Raw genomic sequence first — 18,201 nt, 5'->3', positions numbered from 1 at the left:
GTGTGTGTGTGTGTGTGTGTGTGTGTGTGTGTGTGTGTGTGTGTGTGTATACATTTGGTCTGCACCCCTCCTGGACTTGGTCTCCCCGTCTGTCCGATGGGGTGCCCGTCCACTGAGTGACGCTCTGACTCTGGCTCCACAGGTCACCAGTGCCTTGCAGCCGCTGCACCCCTCCGTCCACCACCTGCAGTCGGCCAGTGGGGACCCCTCGACCACGGTGTCGCAGCTGCTGCTGGGCCTGCCGTGGCCCGTGCCTGTGGCCAACGTCTCCGCGACGCTACACAGCATCGTGCAGCGTGTCTATGAAGTGATTGACATCCGGGTGCAAGGTGCTGCCTTTCCTCTCCTTGGTGGCCGTGGCGGGGGGGGGGGCTGCAGGGATGACAGTCCAGCAGGTGGGGGGTGGTCCGACCTGCGTTCAGCTCATCCTGGCCCAAACCGGGTTTAAACTCCGAGCTCCAAAGTGCGGGTTCCAGGAGGGTTTCGCCCTCGCTCTGCCCTCCCCACCGTGTCTCCCCCACACCGACCAGGGTCCTAACACCCCAGTGCCAGTCAGCAAATCCCAGAACAAATGAACCCCGACCTGTTCCGTCAGCTCTCAGCTCCCTCACCATCCCTCTTGCCTTGGGAGACCCGTCCAGGACAACTGTGCAAAACCGAACTTGGTGAAGCACACAGAGGTGGCCTTGTTTCTGGAAGAAACTGTCTGTATTTCTTCTTGTGTGTGGGAGGGGTCTGTGTCAGGGGTCGGCAAACATTTTCTGGAAAGGGCCACACAGTAAATGTTTTGGGCTGCGGGCCACGTGGCTTCCGTCTCAACGGCTCAGCTCTGCCCTCGTGGCCCGAAAGCAGCCGTGGATGGCGTGTGAGCGGAAGGCTGAGCCCCGTGGAACGTTCCTGCCCGTGGGAGGCAGCTGCCCCTGCTGCTCCCCAGCTGCGGGGCGATGGCTGGCTCTTGCCGTTGCACCTTCCGTGACACCGAGGGTCACCCTAAGGGGGGTGCGCCAGGGTCTGGAGGCCGCCGAAAACCCTGGCGATTGCATTTTACTCCCTTCGATATCCACAGATGTTCTTGAAGACTGAGCCGAGCCGTGCCAATAGGAGAAGAGCCTGTGTTGTCCGCTCCGACAGGGCCCTCGGTCGCAGACCATGGAAGGCACCTGTAGTGTGCACACAGGGTTTGCGACTCCAGGCCGCGAGATAAGGCACAGAGCAAGGAACTCGGGGCCGTCCCGTAGGGGGTCAGAGAGAGTCCACTAGAGGACAGTGTGGGGAGAGACTAACGAAGGGGGGCTTGGTCTAGGCTGGACATTCTCCGTACATCTCGTCTAGAGGGAGGCGGACGCCAACACCGAGAGAAGCCGTGACTGGTCAAGAGCGAATAGTCACTCATTTGGCCGAGGGAGTGGGGTGGTGTTCCGCAGGTGACTCGGTGGTCCGTGTTTTCCCATGTGGCTTGGGTGGACTGTGAAGCAGCCTCGCTCTGTCCCCCTTTGTCCTGGCTGCTCCGGGATCGAGTGGGTATCCTCGTCTGGGCTGCTGTTCCATGAGACTGGCCGACGGGAAGCAGTGGCTCCTTTCTGGTCCAGAAAACTGCTCGTGTACGAAGTTTGTCCTTGGGCAGGAGGCTGGGACCCCATCACTCATGACCCTTCAGACGACACAGCCCCAAAGCGCTTCTCTCAGGCAGCAGCAACCACCTGGGCACAGGTGGCCCTGCAAGGGGAACTTGCCACATACCTGACACACGGGCCACCTGCTTGGATGAAGGCGCCTGGTGGGCCCCGGGGCTCTCTAGGACAGGGCTCCAGAAGTGACCCCGGGACCCGTCCCCGTGGGACTCCCATCTGGAGGTTAACGTGAGTGACCGGGTGGTCATGGCTGTGACGAGTGTCCCCCCTGTTCTGCTTGTCAATAGATGTCAGTGGGTGCTTCTTGGATGAAGTCGATGCCTCCTCCAGGGAGGAGCAGTGTTTGAACGTGGAGGGCTTGCGGCAGTGCACCTGTCACCCCTAGCCGCTGACCTCATCACCCCAGAAGCTGAGCTGCATGAATGGGGGTGAGCCTTCCGGCCCTCCCAGCTGGGGGAGGCATGGCCTAAGGAACCTTTCCAGCCTAGAGGGCCCATAGGCCACAGAGCCCCTCTGGTCGTGCACGGAGGAAAAGGCTGGTTTATGCCCAGGGGAGAGTCAGTTCCTTCCAGCGTACCTGGTCTCAGAGCGGGCCGTCCGCCCTTCGATGGAGTGAATGTTCCTTTACGTGCGTTCACCCTGCTGGGTGCGCGTGCAGAAAGGTCTCAGCCTTTGCTCTCGGGAGACTCAGTAGAGAACACGGCCAGATGCGTGCCAGGCACAGCATGTAAGAAGATGCCTGTACAGCTTAGTGTGTAAACCGGGACCCTTCCGAGAGCGTAGAGGCATGATCAACACTTATATGGGCCCACAGGAGGGACCTGGACTGTCCCTGTAACTGCACGGTCAACCCAGGTGACACCAATAAGCAGGTACATAGCTCTGGTCCAGGTGGGTCAGGGGAGTGACAGGTGCTGGGTGTTCTGGTAAGAAGTGGCTGTGTTTTGAAAGTGCTGTGGAGTTGGTCACCAGAGAGCCGGGATCTGCATGGCGGAAGGCGGATCAAGGCACCCATGGAGACAAGCACGTGAGACTTAGGGATTAATTCGATGCAGGGCAAGAAGCGGGGAGAAGGCAGCAACTGTTGTGCAGGTTAAACCACGAACAGGTGGGGATCCCCAAGTGAGTCCAAAAAGGCTACGGCTATTCGCACTGATGATAATAGTTTAAATTGAGGTGGAGGTGAAATTGAGGACCCGTGCCAGGTGCTGACCGAGCTGGGTGTTTGGTGCAGGAACCCCGAGGGGGCCACGCTGCATGTGTAACTCCAGGGCGTCGGCATCCAGGTGGTACAATATGGCCAGGACTGGGAGAAGGGATGGGGGTCTGGGCCGAGGGACACTGTTATTTAGGAGTCCGTGCCAGAGCAGGTGCAGACAAATAGCCAGGGGGAGGCAGGAAGCACGGCAGGGAAGAATGAAGCATCCTTCCCAGATGTGCACCACGAAGGGGCTCAGAGAAACCAGGCCGACCTGGAGGAGGCATGACTCTCAGGAGGGGCTTTTGAAAAGATGGGAGACGCCAACATACATTCGTGTGCTGGTGGGGAGAGACCCTGGCCTATTCCTGCAGCTTTGGGACCCACTTCGAGCCTTCCTACTCTGGGAGGCCACCCTGGGAATGTCTTCTGCCACTCCCCGCAGGGCTTCCCCAGCTGGGGATGATGGTCACCTGCAGCTCGTCTGCTGTGTGGCTTGGGGTGAGGATGGGGCACGGAGCTGGAGCCTGCTGGGCTGTCTGTAGGTGGTGAGGCAGCAGGTGCAGGTGCCCAGTGGGCAGCTGGGGTGGTGACCAGAGATGAGCAGCTGGAACTGCCAGCTTGCATGGAGGGTGGTGAGGGTCAAGTTAGCCTTCGTTCATCCATCCATCCATCCACCCATCCATCCATCCATCCATTCATCCATCTATCCATTCATCCATCCTCTAACCATCCATTCATCGATTCATCCATCCACCCATCCACCATCTATCCATTCATCCATTCCCATGTGCAGCACACTCTAATGAGTGTCTGCTATTCGCCAGGTACTCTTCTAATGGACCCGTCAGTGCCCAAGATCCCTTGCTGCCTTGGCTCCCATTTCAGTAGGGAAGATGACACAGGTGTGGACAAATACCAAAGGTGGGGAAGTGGTTCAGCTACTGAGACTAAGGAGAGTGATGGGCAAGGTGAGGCCTGCCGGGGGTGGGCGCCCCCCCGGCAGTCTCAGGTTGCGGTGGCCAGGGCAGGCCCCTGGACAGGATGACCTTTAGGCAGAGACCAGAGTGCAGTCGGGGATACGCTGGCAAGGAGGATGTGTGACTGAATGATAAACCCCAAAGATGTCTGCATCCTGACCCAGGGCCTGTGATCCTGTCCCTTACCCAGCAGAAGAGACTTTGCAGATGGGATTAGCTAAGGGTCTTGAGGTTGGGGGGGCGATCTTGGATTATTTGTAAGGGCAGAGTCACCACAGGGTCCTTATAAGAGGGGGGCAGAGCCAGGGAGAGGAGATGTTCTAGGGAGACTCCCCTGGATTCTCCAGAGAAACACAACCCTGCCCACCCCCGCATCTTAGACTTCTGATCTCGGAACCTAAGAGTGGATTTCTCTTGTAAGCACCACGTTTGTGCTCATTCATTATAGCAGCTCCAGGAAACTCAGACCCAGGGTGAGGCCAGGCCCCAGCAGAGGCGCATGCACAGTGGAGTCCAGGAACGTGGAGGTGGTGGGCACAGGGTGCAGTGGAGCGGTTGGGGACAAGGGGCTAGGACCTTGTGCCCGTGTGGTAAGGCCATGGAGATCCTTCAGTCTTTATTCTGGAAACTTGTAGACAGGTATGAGCACAGAGAGGAGTATGATGAAAATCTGCTGTTCCCCTGGGACCCTTTCTGCTCCGTCTCTGTCCCCATCGGCCGCTCACCCCCACCCCATTATCCGGAACCCTCTCCACCATATCACTTCATCTGTCACTGCTCCAGGATGTATCTCTAGGAGATGAGAGTAAGAGATGTTTTTTAATTTTTTTAAATGTCTTATTTATTTTTGAGAGAGACAGAGTGCACGCAGGGGAGGAACAGAGAGAGAGGGAGACACGGAATCCGAAGCAGGCTCTGAGCTGTCAGCACAGAGCCCAACACGGGGCTCGAACCCACCAATCGTGAGATCATGACCTGAGCCAAAGTCTGACGCTCAACCGACGGAGCCACCCCAGTGCCCCAAGACTGAGAGATTTTAAAAAACACCCAAATACCATCTCATATCATCCTTTAAAAAACCAAAACAAGGGGCCCCTGGGTGGCTCAGTCAGTTAAGCATCCGACTCTTGATTTCAACTCAGGACATGATCTAACAGTGTGTGGGTTCAAGCCCCGCATCAGGCTCTGTGCTGATGGTGCAGAGCCTGCTTGGGATTCTCTCTCTCCCTCCTCCTCTCTCTGCCTCTCCCCTGCTTATGCTCACTCTCTGTCTCCCTCAAAAATAAATAAACATTAAAAAAACAAAAACAAAACAGGAGTTCCTTAGTATCATCAAACATCCAGTCTGTTGAGATTTCTGATGCCCCATCATCCTCCCCATCATTTTTTAACAGTCTGTTTGAGGTGCAATCTGGGGTTTCCCCTCCACCTCTCTGGGGTCCACCTCTCTGGTCCCTTTGCCCAGCTGAGTTTCCCGTAAGCTGGGATCTGCCGAGTGGCATCCGGGAGGAGCTGCCACTACTTGTCCCCTCCTCTGAATTTTCTAAACCACAGCTGGTTCTTCCTTTAATGGTGCCCAGATCCCTGAGCATTTGGTGAGGCCAGTGGATCCCTTCACAAAATGTGCCCAGGTGCATCAAATGCACAGGATGACGAGGCAAACTGACCATACGGGGACACAGTTATCAAAATCTTATGACCCCGAATGGTGACACAGCTGTCCAAAGCCACACTGTCCCCTCCCATCCCTTGGGTCCCCTGTCCATTGCTGGGCGTGGCCGCTCTGTCTCCCCACCGGAAGCCTTCACAGGAGGGGCACGCCTGGGGCCTCTTGTCTCGGAGATTCCCGAGGGAATCAGGTGGTTGTCTATTCTGGAACCGCCTCCGTAGAAGACAATTCCCTGTCACCTTCCTTTCCCTGTGTCCCCACTTTCCTGCTCCAGCTTCCCAAAGTAGCTGCTTAGGAGTCCTCGTCTCAGGTCCTGCTTCTGGTTTGATTTCATTTCATTTCATTTTATCTTATTTTCTCTTATATTATTTTGTTATTTTATTTTATCTTATCTTTTATTTTATTATTTTATTATTTTATTTTATCTTATTTAAAAAATGTTTACTTATTTTTGAGAAAGAGAGAGAGAGAGAGAGACAGAGCACAAGCAGGGGAGGAGCAGAGAGAGGGAGACACAGAATCCAAAGCAGGCTCCAGGCTCTGAGCCGTCAGCGCAGAGCCCGACACGGGGCTCGAACTCACGAACCACAAGATCGTGACCTGAGCCGAAATCAGATGCTTAACCGACCGAGCCACCCAGGTGCCCCAGGAAAGGCTGCATTTTAATTAGACGCTAGCAAAAATAAAGGTTCTTTGTCTCATCTACATTCTTGGCGCCCTGACGTCTGCCTATGATCCCCATCCAGGGTACGAACCCCTGATGTAGACGCACCATCGGATTCAGATTCAGGTTTGACCCTGTTTTGGCAAGACTCCTTCATACTCCACAGGTGGTGCCCCTTTCTTCCGTGATACGTGAGGCCCCGTTCCTGTGGCTTCAGGAGCAAGCAGGACATTGCCGTCTGTCCTTGGAGTCAGACCAGACTCTGGAGGGTGCTCAGCGGCAGACGGGACGATATGGCTGCACCTGTGTTCAGGCGTGCTCTGCTGTTGGGCAGAGAATAGACCAGAGGGGTCGTGGCAGACCCCAAACCCGGTCTCTCCTTCCTTAGTGACGGCACTTGGAGTGGGCTTTGTGTGGATGTGTGCCCAGCCACAAAGACCACATTTCCCTACCTCCTTTGCAGGTAGGGTGGCCCATGACTCACCTTAGCCAATGAGATACAGCGGAAGTTTCCAGGGGGGTTGGGAAGACTGCATGAGGGCACCGGCCCTGCTGAGACCAGGGTGGGCCCGGGACTAAGATGGCCAAGGCCGTGTTCACGTGGTGAACACGCGGTGACTTTGAGGATAGACCCTCGGGACGGAGGAGCACAGACAGCGAAGGAGCCTGGGCCTGAGGTGGCTCAGACGTTCTCCACGTGAGGGGGACAGCTGCGGGCCCAGCCCCGTTCCGTGGGCTTTCCCACCATGTGCAGCGGCTGACCCCGCCGTAACTGAGCTGGGCAGGGTGCAAAGCGGGGTATGCGGGAGCAGCGGCTGGCGGGGGACAGTGGGCGCGCTGGGGACACACGTCGGCGGGCGACACCAGGCCTCGCGACCGGGCACGAACTGCAGGCGGGGGCTGGCGGGAGAGGAGGGTGCAGGACGGGCTGTGACGGGCTTGGCACCTTCGCTTTGGACTTGGCCCACCGCACGCGGTCCTGTCCTTCCTCCCAGAACCTGATGTTAGTTTAACAGCTTGTACCTACAGAGGAAGGGCAAACGCTGGTGTCGGTGCCCCAGCAACTGTTTCTGTCTTCTTGGTCACTCCCGGGTTTTTGGCGCTGTTTAAATCCTGCCGTCAGGGCGGTTTTGTGCCTGGCTTCCCTCACTCACCATCCTGTCACGTAGGGTTTTCCAGGATGCAAACCGGTCTTCACGAGTATGGTTTCCGATGGCTGGGTGACAGAGCGGTCCCCTCACACGCGGTTTCGCTTTCCACGGTGTCACCCGCGGTCTGAAAGCCAACGAAGTTCCTTCCGATGTCATGTCGGCACGTAGCCTGGTCACGTGGGTATCTTGTCACAATGCCCATCAGTGCAGGAAGGGTGAGTTCCGGGCAGTAAGATATTTTGAGAGAGAGAGGCCACGTTCACGTAACTTTCGTTACAGAATATTGTTATGATTCTATTTTGTTGTTACTGTCGCTAATCTCTCCCGTGCCTGACTTATAAGTTGAGTTTTATCACAGGGACGTATGCAGGAGAGAGCACAGAGTATGTGAGAGGGTGCGGTGCCATCCGTGGCTCAGGCATCCGCTGGGGCTCTTGAGATGTCCCCCCCGCGGAGAAGCGGGGAACCCTGTGATCACCTTCCGCAGCAATGACATGAGGCTCTGGGCAATCTTCCTCATGGTGGGGGGGCGCTTAGTTTGCTCCCAACATTCTGCTCTGCAGACCAGAACTTCTACTGACTCTGCGAAGTGGTTAAGGAGAGTGTTGTTATCACTGAGCATGAATTGATTGGTAATATAATTCAATGCCCTTTCCCCTTTAAAGGAGCATCACAGTGAGGTCCGTCCCTTTGCTCATAATAATAACACGGCCAAGAGCTGCTTAGCACTTAACTCACCCTGGCTTTGTAATAATCTCCTTATGGTCTCACCTCGGTTAACCTGTAGAGCGCCCCCAGGAGGCACCTGCCCCTATCACACTTACTTTCAGAAGAGAAAGTCCAGGTAAAGGAAGGTGACCATTGGCACAAGATCCCAAAGCTGGTTCTCACGGACAACCCGGTCCCCGTCCGTCACCCGAGGCGACCTTTCCTAGCAGTGTTCTGGCTGGAGGACACCTCTCCGATTTTGAATGATCTGTTCCTGACCCAGAGCCGCCACGGGGCATCCCACTGGCCGTGTCCCCGTGTGTAGGGTCAGGAGTGGACCAGCACCCTAGGGCGGTGGGATTTTTCTTTGCTGATGCAGAGCCGGACTGGGGTGATAATTGAAGGTTTTTATTTACTGACTCTTCCCGCTCTGCTGTGGGTAAGGGGCAGAGGCTGTGAGCCCCCGCTGGGGAGGCGGCTGGTCCCCAGCACCCCTCAAGGAGCGGGCGGTGTGCAGTCCTCTCCCACTGGAATGTTCCATCTCGTGGCAGATGAAATCCCACGGGGCCGGGAGGCTCGTTTCCTGGTCACTGCCAGTGCCTCCCTGTACTTGGCAAACAGTAGGCACTCAGCAAGTGTTTATTAGGGGTGACTATTCCTCGGGTCCCCGGATGTTAAAAAAAAATGCACCTGCCAGCTTCACTTCCGGCCACAAAACGCTCTTCTGCTGTGCTTCCTGACTCTGGGGTCTGATTCGACATCAGCACCACCCTCCACGCGCAAATGTGCCCACTAAGCCTCGCCCAGAGCCTCCCGCAGACCATCCTCTGTCTCCCGTACTGTGGCCTCCGGGGGAGAATCCTGTCCTTCGGCGAGCACAGAAGGTTGGAATACAGTCACCGAAAATCCTCTGGCTAGTAACCTGAAAAGACAGCAGACCCCACTCACCGTGAGGGATGCCATCAGCCGGACTCTGCCAGGCTGTTCGACGCCGCGGGCGACAAGATTCCCTCGAGATCAAGGGCCGCTCGAGAGCGAAACACAAGTGGGAAAAACTCGGCACCGCCCTGACCTCACTTCTCGCAGGGCAGGAGAGACACAGGCGGCGTTTCCAGACCAGGAAGGCGGAGTGAATCCCAACTGCACATCGCTCAGGGAAGCGGCATATGTTTTCCATTTAGACGCTGATATAAATGAGCAGTCTACTGGAATGGTTTGGAAGTACAGACCCGTGGAAAATACAGCACGAATCCCCGATGCTGTTCCTGTGAGATTAGTCATCCAGCGAGTGACGCGATGGGCGGCCGGATTCTTGCACAAAGCAAGAGCCATCAGAAATAACCTCGCGGTGCCTGCTTCTCTTGCGGGAACACGATCTGTTTTCGGGACCAGGTGGAACTGTCTTCAGGGTCCCCCTAACTCCCTCCCACACTGTCTCCTTCCCAGCTGGCGCCTCACAGCTGTTCAGCTCCATGAAGAAACGTCTCGCCAACCCGTGGCCTGGCCAGCGCAGGGCTGCTGGCTGGAGAGGCGGCCGGGGCTGGCGAGAAGCAGCCTTTCAGGTTCACGGACGCCAGCGTTCCTCATTGGCGGCCAGGCTTCCGATAACCGGGCACTCAGCATCTTGGCCGGAGTCCTCCGCATTTCCACCTTCACAGGGTGACACGTTTTCAGGTGGCAAGCTGGAAAGAGGAACAGAGGCGGACCCGGGAGATCACGGGAAAGGGGGCGTTCCCGGTAGCACCTGATCTGCTTCTCCAGAGATGGGTCAGGGTTGCCCAGAAGAAACGCGGTTCCAGACCCGGGGACGCAGGGAATCTGCTGTGTCACCGAGACAAATGTCAGGCTCCGGACCTGGCTCACGGCTGTAGGATGGCGAAGACGTGAGGGCAACGGTACCCTCGGATCACGCAGAGTCAAGAATTGGGCATTATGTTCTGGGGCCACGTTTTCAGAGGAGCGTTGGAAAGCTCTAGGGCGATGGGAAGGTGTCCTGCTAGTGAGGGACAGGAACCCAAGTTATTGGGAAGACAGAGGGAGGGGGTAGAAAGACTGTTTCCATTTGAAACGGCTCCGGGTCTGTCCTAGGGAGGTGCGATCAGCCTTCGACTGTGAGATGTGCAGCAAAGCATATAGGAAGCTTCCCATAAGCAGCACTGTCCAGCCGGCAGCGGCCTGGAAAAGCGGTTTAAGAAGAGGCCACCTCCTGGATGGCTGTGGCAAAGAGCCACAGACGAGGTGCCTAAAACCACAGCCGCTGACCCTCTCACGCATCTGGCGGACTTGGAGGACGGGAGTCTGGTGACGGCATTTGAGGTCAGCCCTGGTGATCCTGGATAATCTCATCTCGAGATCCTCAACTTGCTCTCACCTGCAAAGACCCTTTTCCCAAGGAAGGTGGCATTTCTAGGTTCTGGGGATTAGGACCTGCTGTCCTGGGAGGTCACTATGCAGTATAGCACCCAGGTGGGATGGACAGCAAGAGAACTTTGTCGTTACTTGTTGGACAGTGTTGCCGTTGACTGCCTCTTTGACCTTTCTGGGCCTCAGTTTTGTCCTCTGTAACATGGGATCCTAGTAGAGTCATCACGTAGCGTTGTTGGAAGGACTAAACGGGAAAACCTGCCTGGTGCCCACAGCACTCGGCAAATGCTGGCTGTACCCGCATCACTGACAGCTCGCACGGCGGCATGACCGGTGTCGTGGGAGAGGGAGCTCAGAGCTCCCTGTGAGCGTCCCCACGGTCCAAGTCCCTGGACGCGGGCCACGCTGGCTTGGTCATTCGGGTGCGCGTGTCTGGCACGGCAGTGGGCTTTAATTCAGCGTCGTTTCCATCAGTGTCGGTGGTGATGCTGAGCGTGCAGTGATGTTCGATGAACGTCGAACCACGGGAAGTTACCGCGGTAGTTGGTCAAAAATGGTTGAATGTGGACAAGTGCGAATAGCTCTGGGTGTTCGATGGGAGAAAGAGCCACGTGAGTGCTTGGTGGTGGCGTTCATTACCCTCGGTGGAGGGGGGGGCTCCTCAGGCCCCCAGACTCTCTCAGTGGCGGGAACATTGGGCCCACGGCAGCACGGAAGGTTTCACAGCATTCGAAATAGCCGGGTCGGCAGCTTCTTGGCCCAGGGACCTAGGGACCGACTGCATCTTAACTGAAGAGTGAGTGAATCTCCGACCAGCCCGGTACCTTCTAGACTCTTCCTGTGCCCCATTCATCAGGTCATTTCACAGATGTGGCAACAGCCTTTTTCATTTTTTAAAAATGTTATTAAAACTTTTTTTTTTTAATGTTTGTTTATTTTAGAGAGAGACAAAGAGCCCAAGCAGGGGAGGGGCAGGGAGAGGGAGACACAGAATCCGAAGCAGGCTCCAGGCTCTGAGCTGTCAGCACAGTCGTGTGGCCTGCCAACGTGGAAACATTGTGCTTTGAGCGGATTTGGGGGGGAAGGCGTGGTAGCCCTTCCTTGCTTTTCCCACGACCCCTTTGTTGCGGAGGGGCAGACTGACCGCCCCGTGGTTGTTGGAAGGTTGGGCTGCAGGGGCGTCTTTTTGATTTCAGGGTTCCAGTGGTGGGGAGGTGGGGGTGAGACCCACAGTCTCAGGCCCCAAGACCTGGCTGCCCCTCGGCCAAATCACGTCTTCCTTTTCTTGCCACAAAAGACGGCATCGGGAAGGATGTGAAACTGCGACCCTGTCCGTTTGCGTGACAAACGCACAGAAAAAATACTGGACAATTCGGTAAAAAAGACAGGTGCGTCTTCTTCAAAGTACGCTCCACCCCCCATCCTAGCAGAGTCACCAGGAACAGTGAGGAGTGAGATGGGCACCGATCGTGGGTGAGAATGACAGCGAAGGAAGGGCTGGGCTCACCTGGCATGAGCGTCTAGCGGTTTATATCCACCTGCTCAGGGGCCCGGTGGGGGCTCAGTGGGGAAGCACACTCACACAGGGCTCTGTGATTTCGGGACACGGCAAGGCTGGGTGAAGGACAAGAGTGGGGCATGAAACTTGATTCTGAGCCTCCTGGCAGCCAAGGCAAAACAGGCTGAATTGTACCAGCGTTTATGTTTGAGTGAGAGGAGGCATACGCATTTGTCCAGAAAGACAGGACTTTGTCATGCTATTGGAAAGCATGTGTCCTATGAATCCTTATGTGAAGGGCTTGGGGGAACGTCAGACACTTTTTAATTATTTTTTCTTTACTTTGGATTTTCAAAGATTTTTTTAAAAGCCTTCATGGCTTGTTTTTTTTTTTTTTAATTTTTTTTTAACGTTTATTTATTTTTGAGACAGAGAGAGACAGAGCATGAATGGGGGAGGGGCAGAGAGAGAGGGAGACACAGAATTGGAAGCAGGCTCCAGGCTCTGAGCCATCAGCCCAGAGCCCGACGTGGGGCTCAAACTCACGGACCATGAGATCGTGACCTGAGCTGAAGTCGGACACTTAACCGACTGAGCCACCCAGGCGTCCCTTCATGGCTTGTTTTTTTTATAGAACTCAAATTCTGATGTAAAAATTATGGTGACTAGACCAAGGGCCGTCTACTTTTTATAGAATTCCTATTTCCCAAAGAGAGACTGACTTCTGTTTGAGTATTAAAACAGGTCTTGGTTGTTATGTTAGAGTACTGCTCCCTGAAGCGGGTCTTTCGACAGGGACACGTGAGGAGCCCCGGCCTGACTCGTGACTCGGGCTTCCCTCCGAGCCATAGCTTCCGAGTGATGAGCGATCCTGGCGGAGGTCCTTGGGCAGATGACCACAGGCGAGTGAATCAGAACACTTGGGCCCTGTGAATCGGGGTCGAGATCACATTTATAAACATAGCACAGAAACAGCACACCCCGTGTGTGTTCACCTGCTCAGGCAGCCCGAACAGAGCACCACAGCCTGGGCGGCTTAAACGACAGAAACCCATTCGCTCCCAGTCCAGGAGACTGAAGTCCCCGATCCGGGCGTGGGCAGGGCTGGCTTCTCCTGAGGCCTCTCTCCTGGGTGTGCAGACGCTGTCCCCTCCTGTGTCCTCACCTGGTGGTCCCTCTGTGTGTGTCTGTGTCCTGATCTCTTCCCATAGGGACACGGTCAGATGGGAGTAGGGCCACCCTCGCGGCCTCACTTTAAATCACCTCTTTAAAGACCCGATCTCCAAACACAGTCACATTCGGAGGTGCTGGGGGTTAGGGCTCCGAGAGATGAATTTGGGGAGGACACAGTTCATCCCCTGAAGCACCATCGTGGCCACAATGCAAACCCTTGGGTTGCTTTTGTGTTGGTTCTTGTGAATAACGCTGCGATGAACATGGGGGGAGGCAGGTGCCAGTGTCTCCCAGAAAGTGTGGTTTCTTTGGTTTGAATACACGCCCAGAAGCGTGGGGTAGATCTATTTTTAACTTTTTGAGGCACCCGCATCCCGTCTCCGCCGTGGGCTCACCACACCCCCACCAGCGGCGCACGTCCGCATCGGCGATCGCATTCTCTCTCGTCCTTCTGATAACTGGCCACGCTGACAGGCGTGAGCTCGTGTCTGCGTGTGGTTTTGATTTGCATTTCCTGACGGTCAGTGACGCTGAGCATCTTGTCCTGTGTCTGTTGGCCGTGCGGACGTCTTCTTCGGAGATCCTCTGCCCACATTTTAACTGGATTGTGGGGGGCGTTTTTGCTGCCGAGTTGTAGACGTCCTCGCTACGCCTTGGATGTTGGCCCCTTCTCGGACACGTGACTTGCGAACATTTCCTCCCGTCCTGCGGGCTGATGGTTCCCCTTGCTGTGCAGAAGCGTTTTATCTTGGCCTGACGGAGTCCCACTGCTGGCTTTTCGCCTTTTCGTTGCTTCTCTGGTGTCGCCTCATCTTCCTCGTTCTCTTCTTCCACAGACTGCCCTCCCATCCGGGACTACATGACCCTCAACGTCACCAGCAGCAGCTTTCGGGTGTCTTGGCGTTTACATTCTCCCTGGCCCCGCACTTTCCACGTGCAGGTGTACAAGGGGGAGGAGCTCCTCCGGAGCGCCAGGACCGCGGGGAGGAGCCTGGAGGTGGCGGGGCTGGAGGCCGGAGAGCTCTACGGGGTGCGGACCGGCTACCAGGGCTGCGGGGCCAACGTCACCGCCACACTGGCCGTCAGAACCGGTAAGGGCACGCGTGCGCGCTCCGCCTGCTACCTGTGGTCTCCCCTCGCGCCCCTACGTCACATCTCGTCCGGGGGGCTCGCTCTCCCACCTGCAGCGAGGAGGGTCCACGGGGAGCCCCGCATTCAGGTTGGAAGGACTGAGAAAGCAGAGAGCAGGGCGGAAAGTGTAACACAGCAGAAAGGGTAGAGATTCGCACGAGCTGAGAGACTTCCGCGCACCGAGTTCTCAGGGCTGAGTCTGTGACTCCCCCAAACCGCAGCTCACATCACCTGAAAGCCTCATGGCGCTGCCTCACTTCCCCCGCGGCGCACTCGAAAAGCTACCGTGGTGCCCACTACGTGGGTGCCGTGAAGGGGTTTTCTTGCACCTAAACCAACATGTTATACGTACGAGCTGGGGATTCAGTTCCAACAGGGCAGCTGGCGTGGCCCGGGGTGGGGGGGGCTCTGCAGGTGGCCGACCTCGCCCCACCCCGTGACTTGATGTCCCCTGGCCCGGCCAGGCGGCCCCTGAGTGGGGCAGGCCCCGGTCATGTTGGTGGCGGGAGCCGTGTCCTAGGCCGGCCGTTGGCTACAGACGTGGGTGATGGTGACGGTAAAACTCCCTGACATGGACACAGCTGCACGCAAGACGCAGCGGGGGCCTGTCCCGTGCGGGGCTTAGCGCCAGTGACGGTGGCAATGGGTGAACGAGCGACGGAATGAGCAGGCCTCTGATGACATCGGCCTCCACCCTTTAAAGGCTCTATTTTAGTTCGGCCGCATCAGGAGCCACTGGGAGGTGGTGGGCATTCTCGCGGAGAATGCAGACTCCCCGGGCGCAGGTGGGCACTGACCTTCCAGGAGGCGGTGCGCCGTGGGCAGGGTCGAGGCTGACGTCACAGGGACACCTGTTTCCTCTGAAGATAGGCGAAGGTCCGGAGTGGCACGGCGCACAACGCGGGTGACATTTCTGGGGCCCTCGTGGTGTGTGCACGCAGCAGTGGTAAACGGCCCCTGCGAGCCGAGCTCGCTAGCTGGGGAGGGGAGAGGCTGCTAGGTCAGCGGACACGCGGCGACACAGCGGGCTCGGCCGTGGACCTCGGTTTTACGCTCAGGAAAGGAAGAGCTGGGTGTCACCCAGTCCCACCTTACTCCCCCAGCTTTTTTTGTGTCCGAAGAACAGGTGCCTCCCTCGCAGGTGACCGCCCCTGCTGCTTGGCCTGGGGCAGAGTGTGCTTTTACGTGGGAATTTCGGGGCACAAACCCGGAAGGCCCCGGGCGGATGGGGCGCATTGGTCACGTTAGTGCTGGGGCCCCGGGGGGGTCCGGCGTGAGGACCTGGCTGGCTGGCTGTGTGCGTGTGATCGGGCTGGGAAAGTGGCAGCCATGGGGGGTGATGGATGACCGCAGGGGCCTTCAGACCCTATGTGTGCCGGCTGAGAGCCGGTTCCCACAGCAGGGCACGCCTCTGCCCCTGTCCCGCCCGTCCCTGCCCTGCTGTAGAAGTGTGTGTGTGTGTGTGTGTGCGTGTGTGTGTGTGTGCGTGTGTGTGTGTGTGTCGGGCAGCTCCTGCCCTCCTCCAGCACAGAAGTAAACCATCCTTACATCACGTCCCCCAACGCGGCTCCCCGATCCAGCAGCTTCTCTCTCTCCTCCAACAAACGTCCCCTCAAAAGAAGAGGCTTCCTGGGAAGCGGTGCCAGCAAAGCACGTGACTTTTAATGGCCAGCGTCCGCTACTCTGTCCCCCGCTGTTGCAGATGCCCGGGTGTTCCAAGTCACCGTCAGGGTCCTCAACCGCAACGTGACGGGGGCCCTTCTCAACCGCAGCAGCACCGAGTTCCGGGACTTTTCTCGACAACTGCTCCACGAGGTAAAGCCAAAGTGCCACCACGGTGCCCCATGGTGGGGGGAGGGGGCATCTGAGCGAGCCTCCCGCGTGCACCCGCCCCCGCGCCGAGCCCCTTCTCTGCGACGGCGCCACAAGGGCGCGTCCCCCCAGCCCAGATCCCACGGTGATTACCCACAGGCTCCCCGCATGTGGGGCACTCAATCTAGATTTGGGGCCAAAGCGTCTCTGAAGACCGTGCTTTGATTCAGACGGGCTCTGTCACGTGATGGTGCAGCCGGGCTTTCTGTGGAACCTTCCATCCGGGGGGCCTGGGCATCTGCCTCCCGCTCCGGGGCGCCTTCGCTCGAAAGGCCTGTAGCGGGGGTGCCCGTACCCATCCCTCTCCGTGGCTGACCGGAGCCATCAGCCCGCGGCCGGGGAGAGCCAGGCCAGCGGGGACCCGACTGGGGAGCGAAGCAACTTGCTGAACCGTCCAGAACCATGGATGGGCTGAGATTTTCCCTTTCCTGCAAAGCGATGACTTAGCCTGTTTCTGTCGGGAGGCGCCGGTCGAAGACGCGGGATTCACAGCGCAGCAGGCAGCGTGAGGCTGCCTGCCAGTTCCCTCTGGCCCACGAGTCCCACGGTGGTGACACGGAGGGGCCGGGGTGGGGGGGGGACACACACACAGAGGTCTGCGTCTCAGCTGGGCAGCCCCGAGCTTCGGGAAACGGGATCTTGTAAGGGGCCGAAATCCGCCTAAACGTTGCTCCGGGGAGAGAGACACTATCTTTACGGGATCAGACAGAACAAGTCTGCCCTGAAGGGCAGTTAGCGCTTTTGCTTGTAGGACGTGTAGACGTGGGACGGACAGAAGGAGGGTCACAGTCTCCTGCCTGGAAATCCTCTCGCGTGTGCAGGCACAGTGTTGGGGGGGCGCGGGGCAAGGCTGGTGTCTCCCTTGCTCGGCACGCTGGCCTCGGCACCTGGTTGCCTGTGTGTCTCCTGGTGGATGCAGCCAGTGAGGGGGGCGGCTCCAAATAGCCACGGGATCGTCCCTCCGGGGTCCCTCCCGTCAGTCAGTCTGTCCGTCCACTCCCAGGGTCTGTGTGTCACACACCAGTTTTCGGGTGTGCACACAGAGCGGATGGGGCATGTCATGTTCCTGATGGGGACCCCGACTGCAGTGGTTTTCGCGGACTCGCACAAGGCCGACGGGGCCCGGCCGGGCCCGGCTGTCCCTGGGGAGGCCCAGCGGGGGTGCAGGGCACTGGGGTGCCCCGGCTTGCCCCAAGGGGCTGGTTTCTGGGCACCGCCTCTCGGTCGTGAAGGGGACACGTGGATTCTGTTCACCATCCGTCGGTCACCCGGGCCCCGATGAACGGTTTTCTAAGACGCTAACGGAGGCCTCTGCTCTACGTGAGCGCCTGTCGCCTCTTCTCGGCCAGGTTGAAAACTCCTTCCCGCCAGCCGTCTCCGACCTGCACAGGAGAGGGAAGCTGAGGACACAGATGGTCTCTCTCCAGGCTGGAAGCGTGGTAGCGACGCTCAGGCTGACCGTGCGGGACCCCGAGTTCCCAGTGGGGGTCTCCACGCTGGCCCCCATGCTCCCGCCTCTGCTGGCCAGCACCGTGTTCCAGATTGATCCGCGGGGGACGCTCGTGCAAGGTCAGTTCTCCTCCACGCCCGAGCCTGCCGCCGGGGCACCCCAAAGCCCTGGCCCTCTAAAAGGTGGATCGAGTACGTGAAATGTGAATCCTCATTCTGAGTCTCTCCGTGGGATGGGGGAGCCTACCCGCGTCTCACATCTCCTTATTCCGGGTGGAACGGGGACCCCAGAGCCCCTGCAGCTCACTGCCACAGATGGCCAGGACACAGGGTGGGTCTGGGCTGGAGGACCCTCGAGGGCAAGGGCACCGGGGGCTGACTGTGTGTCAGGGCCCAGCACCATTGCGGCCGGGCCACCTGCTAACGTAGGCGTCTATATCTACTTCATTGGCCCAAACGTAATGTAATGTCACTTCATGTTGCCTTGAGGCAGGAAGTCACAGATCAGGGCAGGGGAGAGACCTGGAGACAGAGGGGCGGGGTGGGGGGGAGGCAGGGAGGAGAGACAGAGGCAGAAATAGAGGTACAGATGAGAGAGGCAGACTGAGACACAGAGATACAGAAGCAGAGACATAGGCAGAGAGACAGACAGAGACAGAGACATACAGACAGAGACATGAAGAGAGGCACAGAGAGACCGAGAGACAGAGACA

The 18,201-nt window shown here is 57.7% G+C and overlaps 1 protein-coding gene across 1 annotated transcript in view; it reads left to right on the top strand.

Annotated features, from left to right (window-relative positions):
- Positions 1–18,201, top strand: part of UMODL1 (uromodulin like 1) — a 65,021-nt gene that overhangs the window by 14,148 nt on the left and 32,672 nt on the right. The window contains exons 5-8 of the mRNA XM_040483863.1: positions 143–329; positions 13,873–14,127; positions 15,870–15,982; positions 17,389–17,608. Of these exons, the coding sequence (XP_040339797.1) occupies positions 143–329; positions 13,873–14,127; positions 15,870–15,982; positions 17,389–17,608 (775 nt within the window). The remainder of the gene's footprint in view (positions 1–142; positions 330–13,872; positions 14,128–15,869; positions 15,983–17,388; positions 17,609–18,201) is intronic.

The sequence above is a fragment of the Herpailurus yagouaroundi genome, unplaced genomic scaffold (assembly GCF_014898765.1).
Source record: "Herpailurus yagouaroundi ecotype Mexico unplaced genomic scaffold, PumYag 162, whole genome shotgun sequence".
NCBI lineage: Eukaryota > Metazoa > Chordata > Mammalia > Carnivora > Felidae > Herpailurus > Herpailurus yagouaroundi.
The sequence above is the reverse complement of the archived record's forward strand: the minus strand, read 5'-3'. Positions and strand labels throughout refer to the sequence as shown.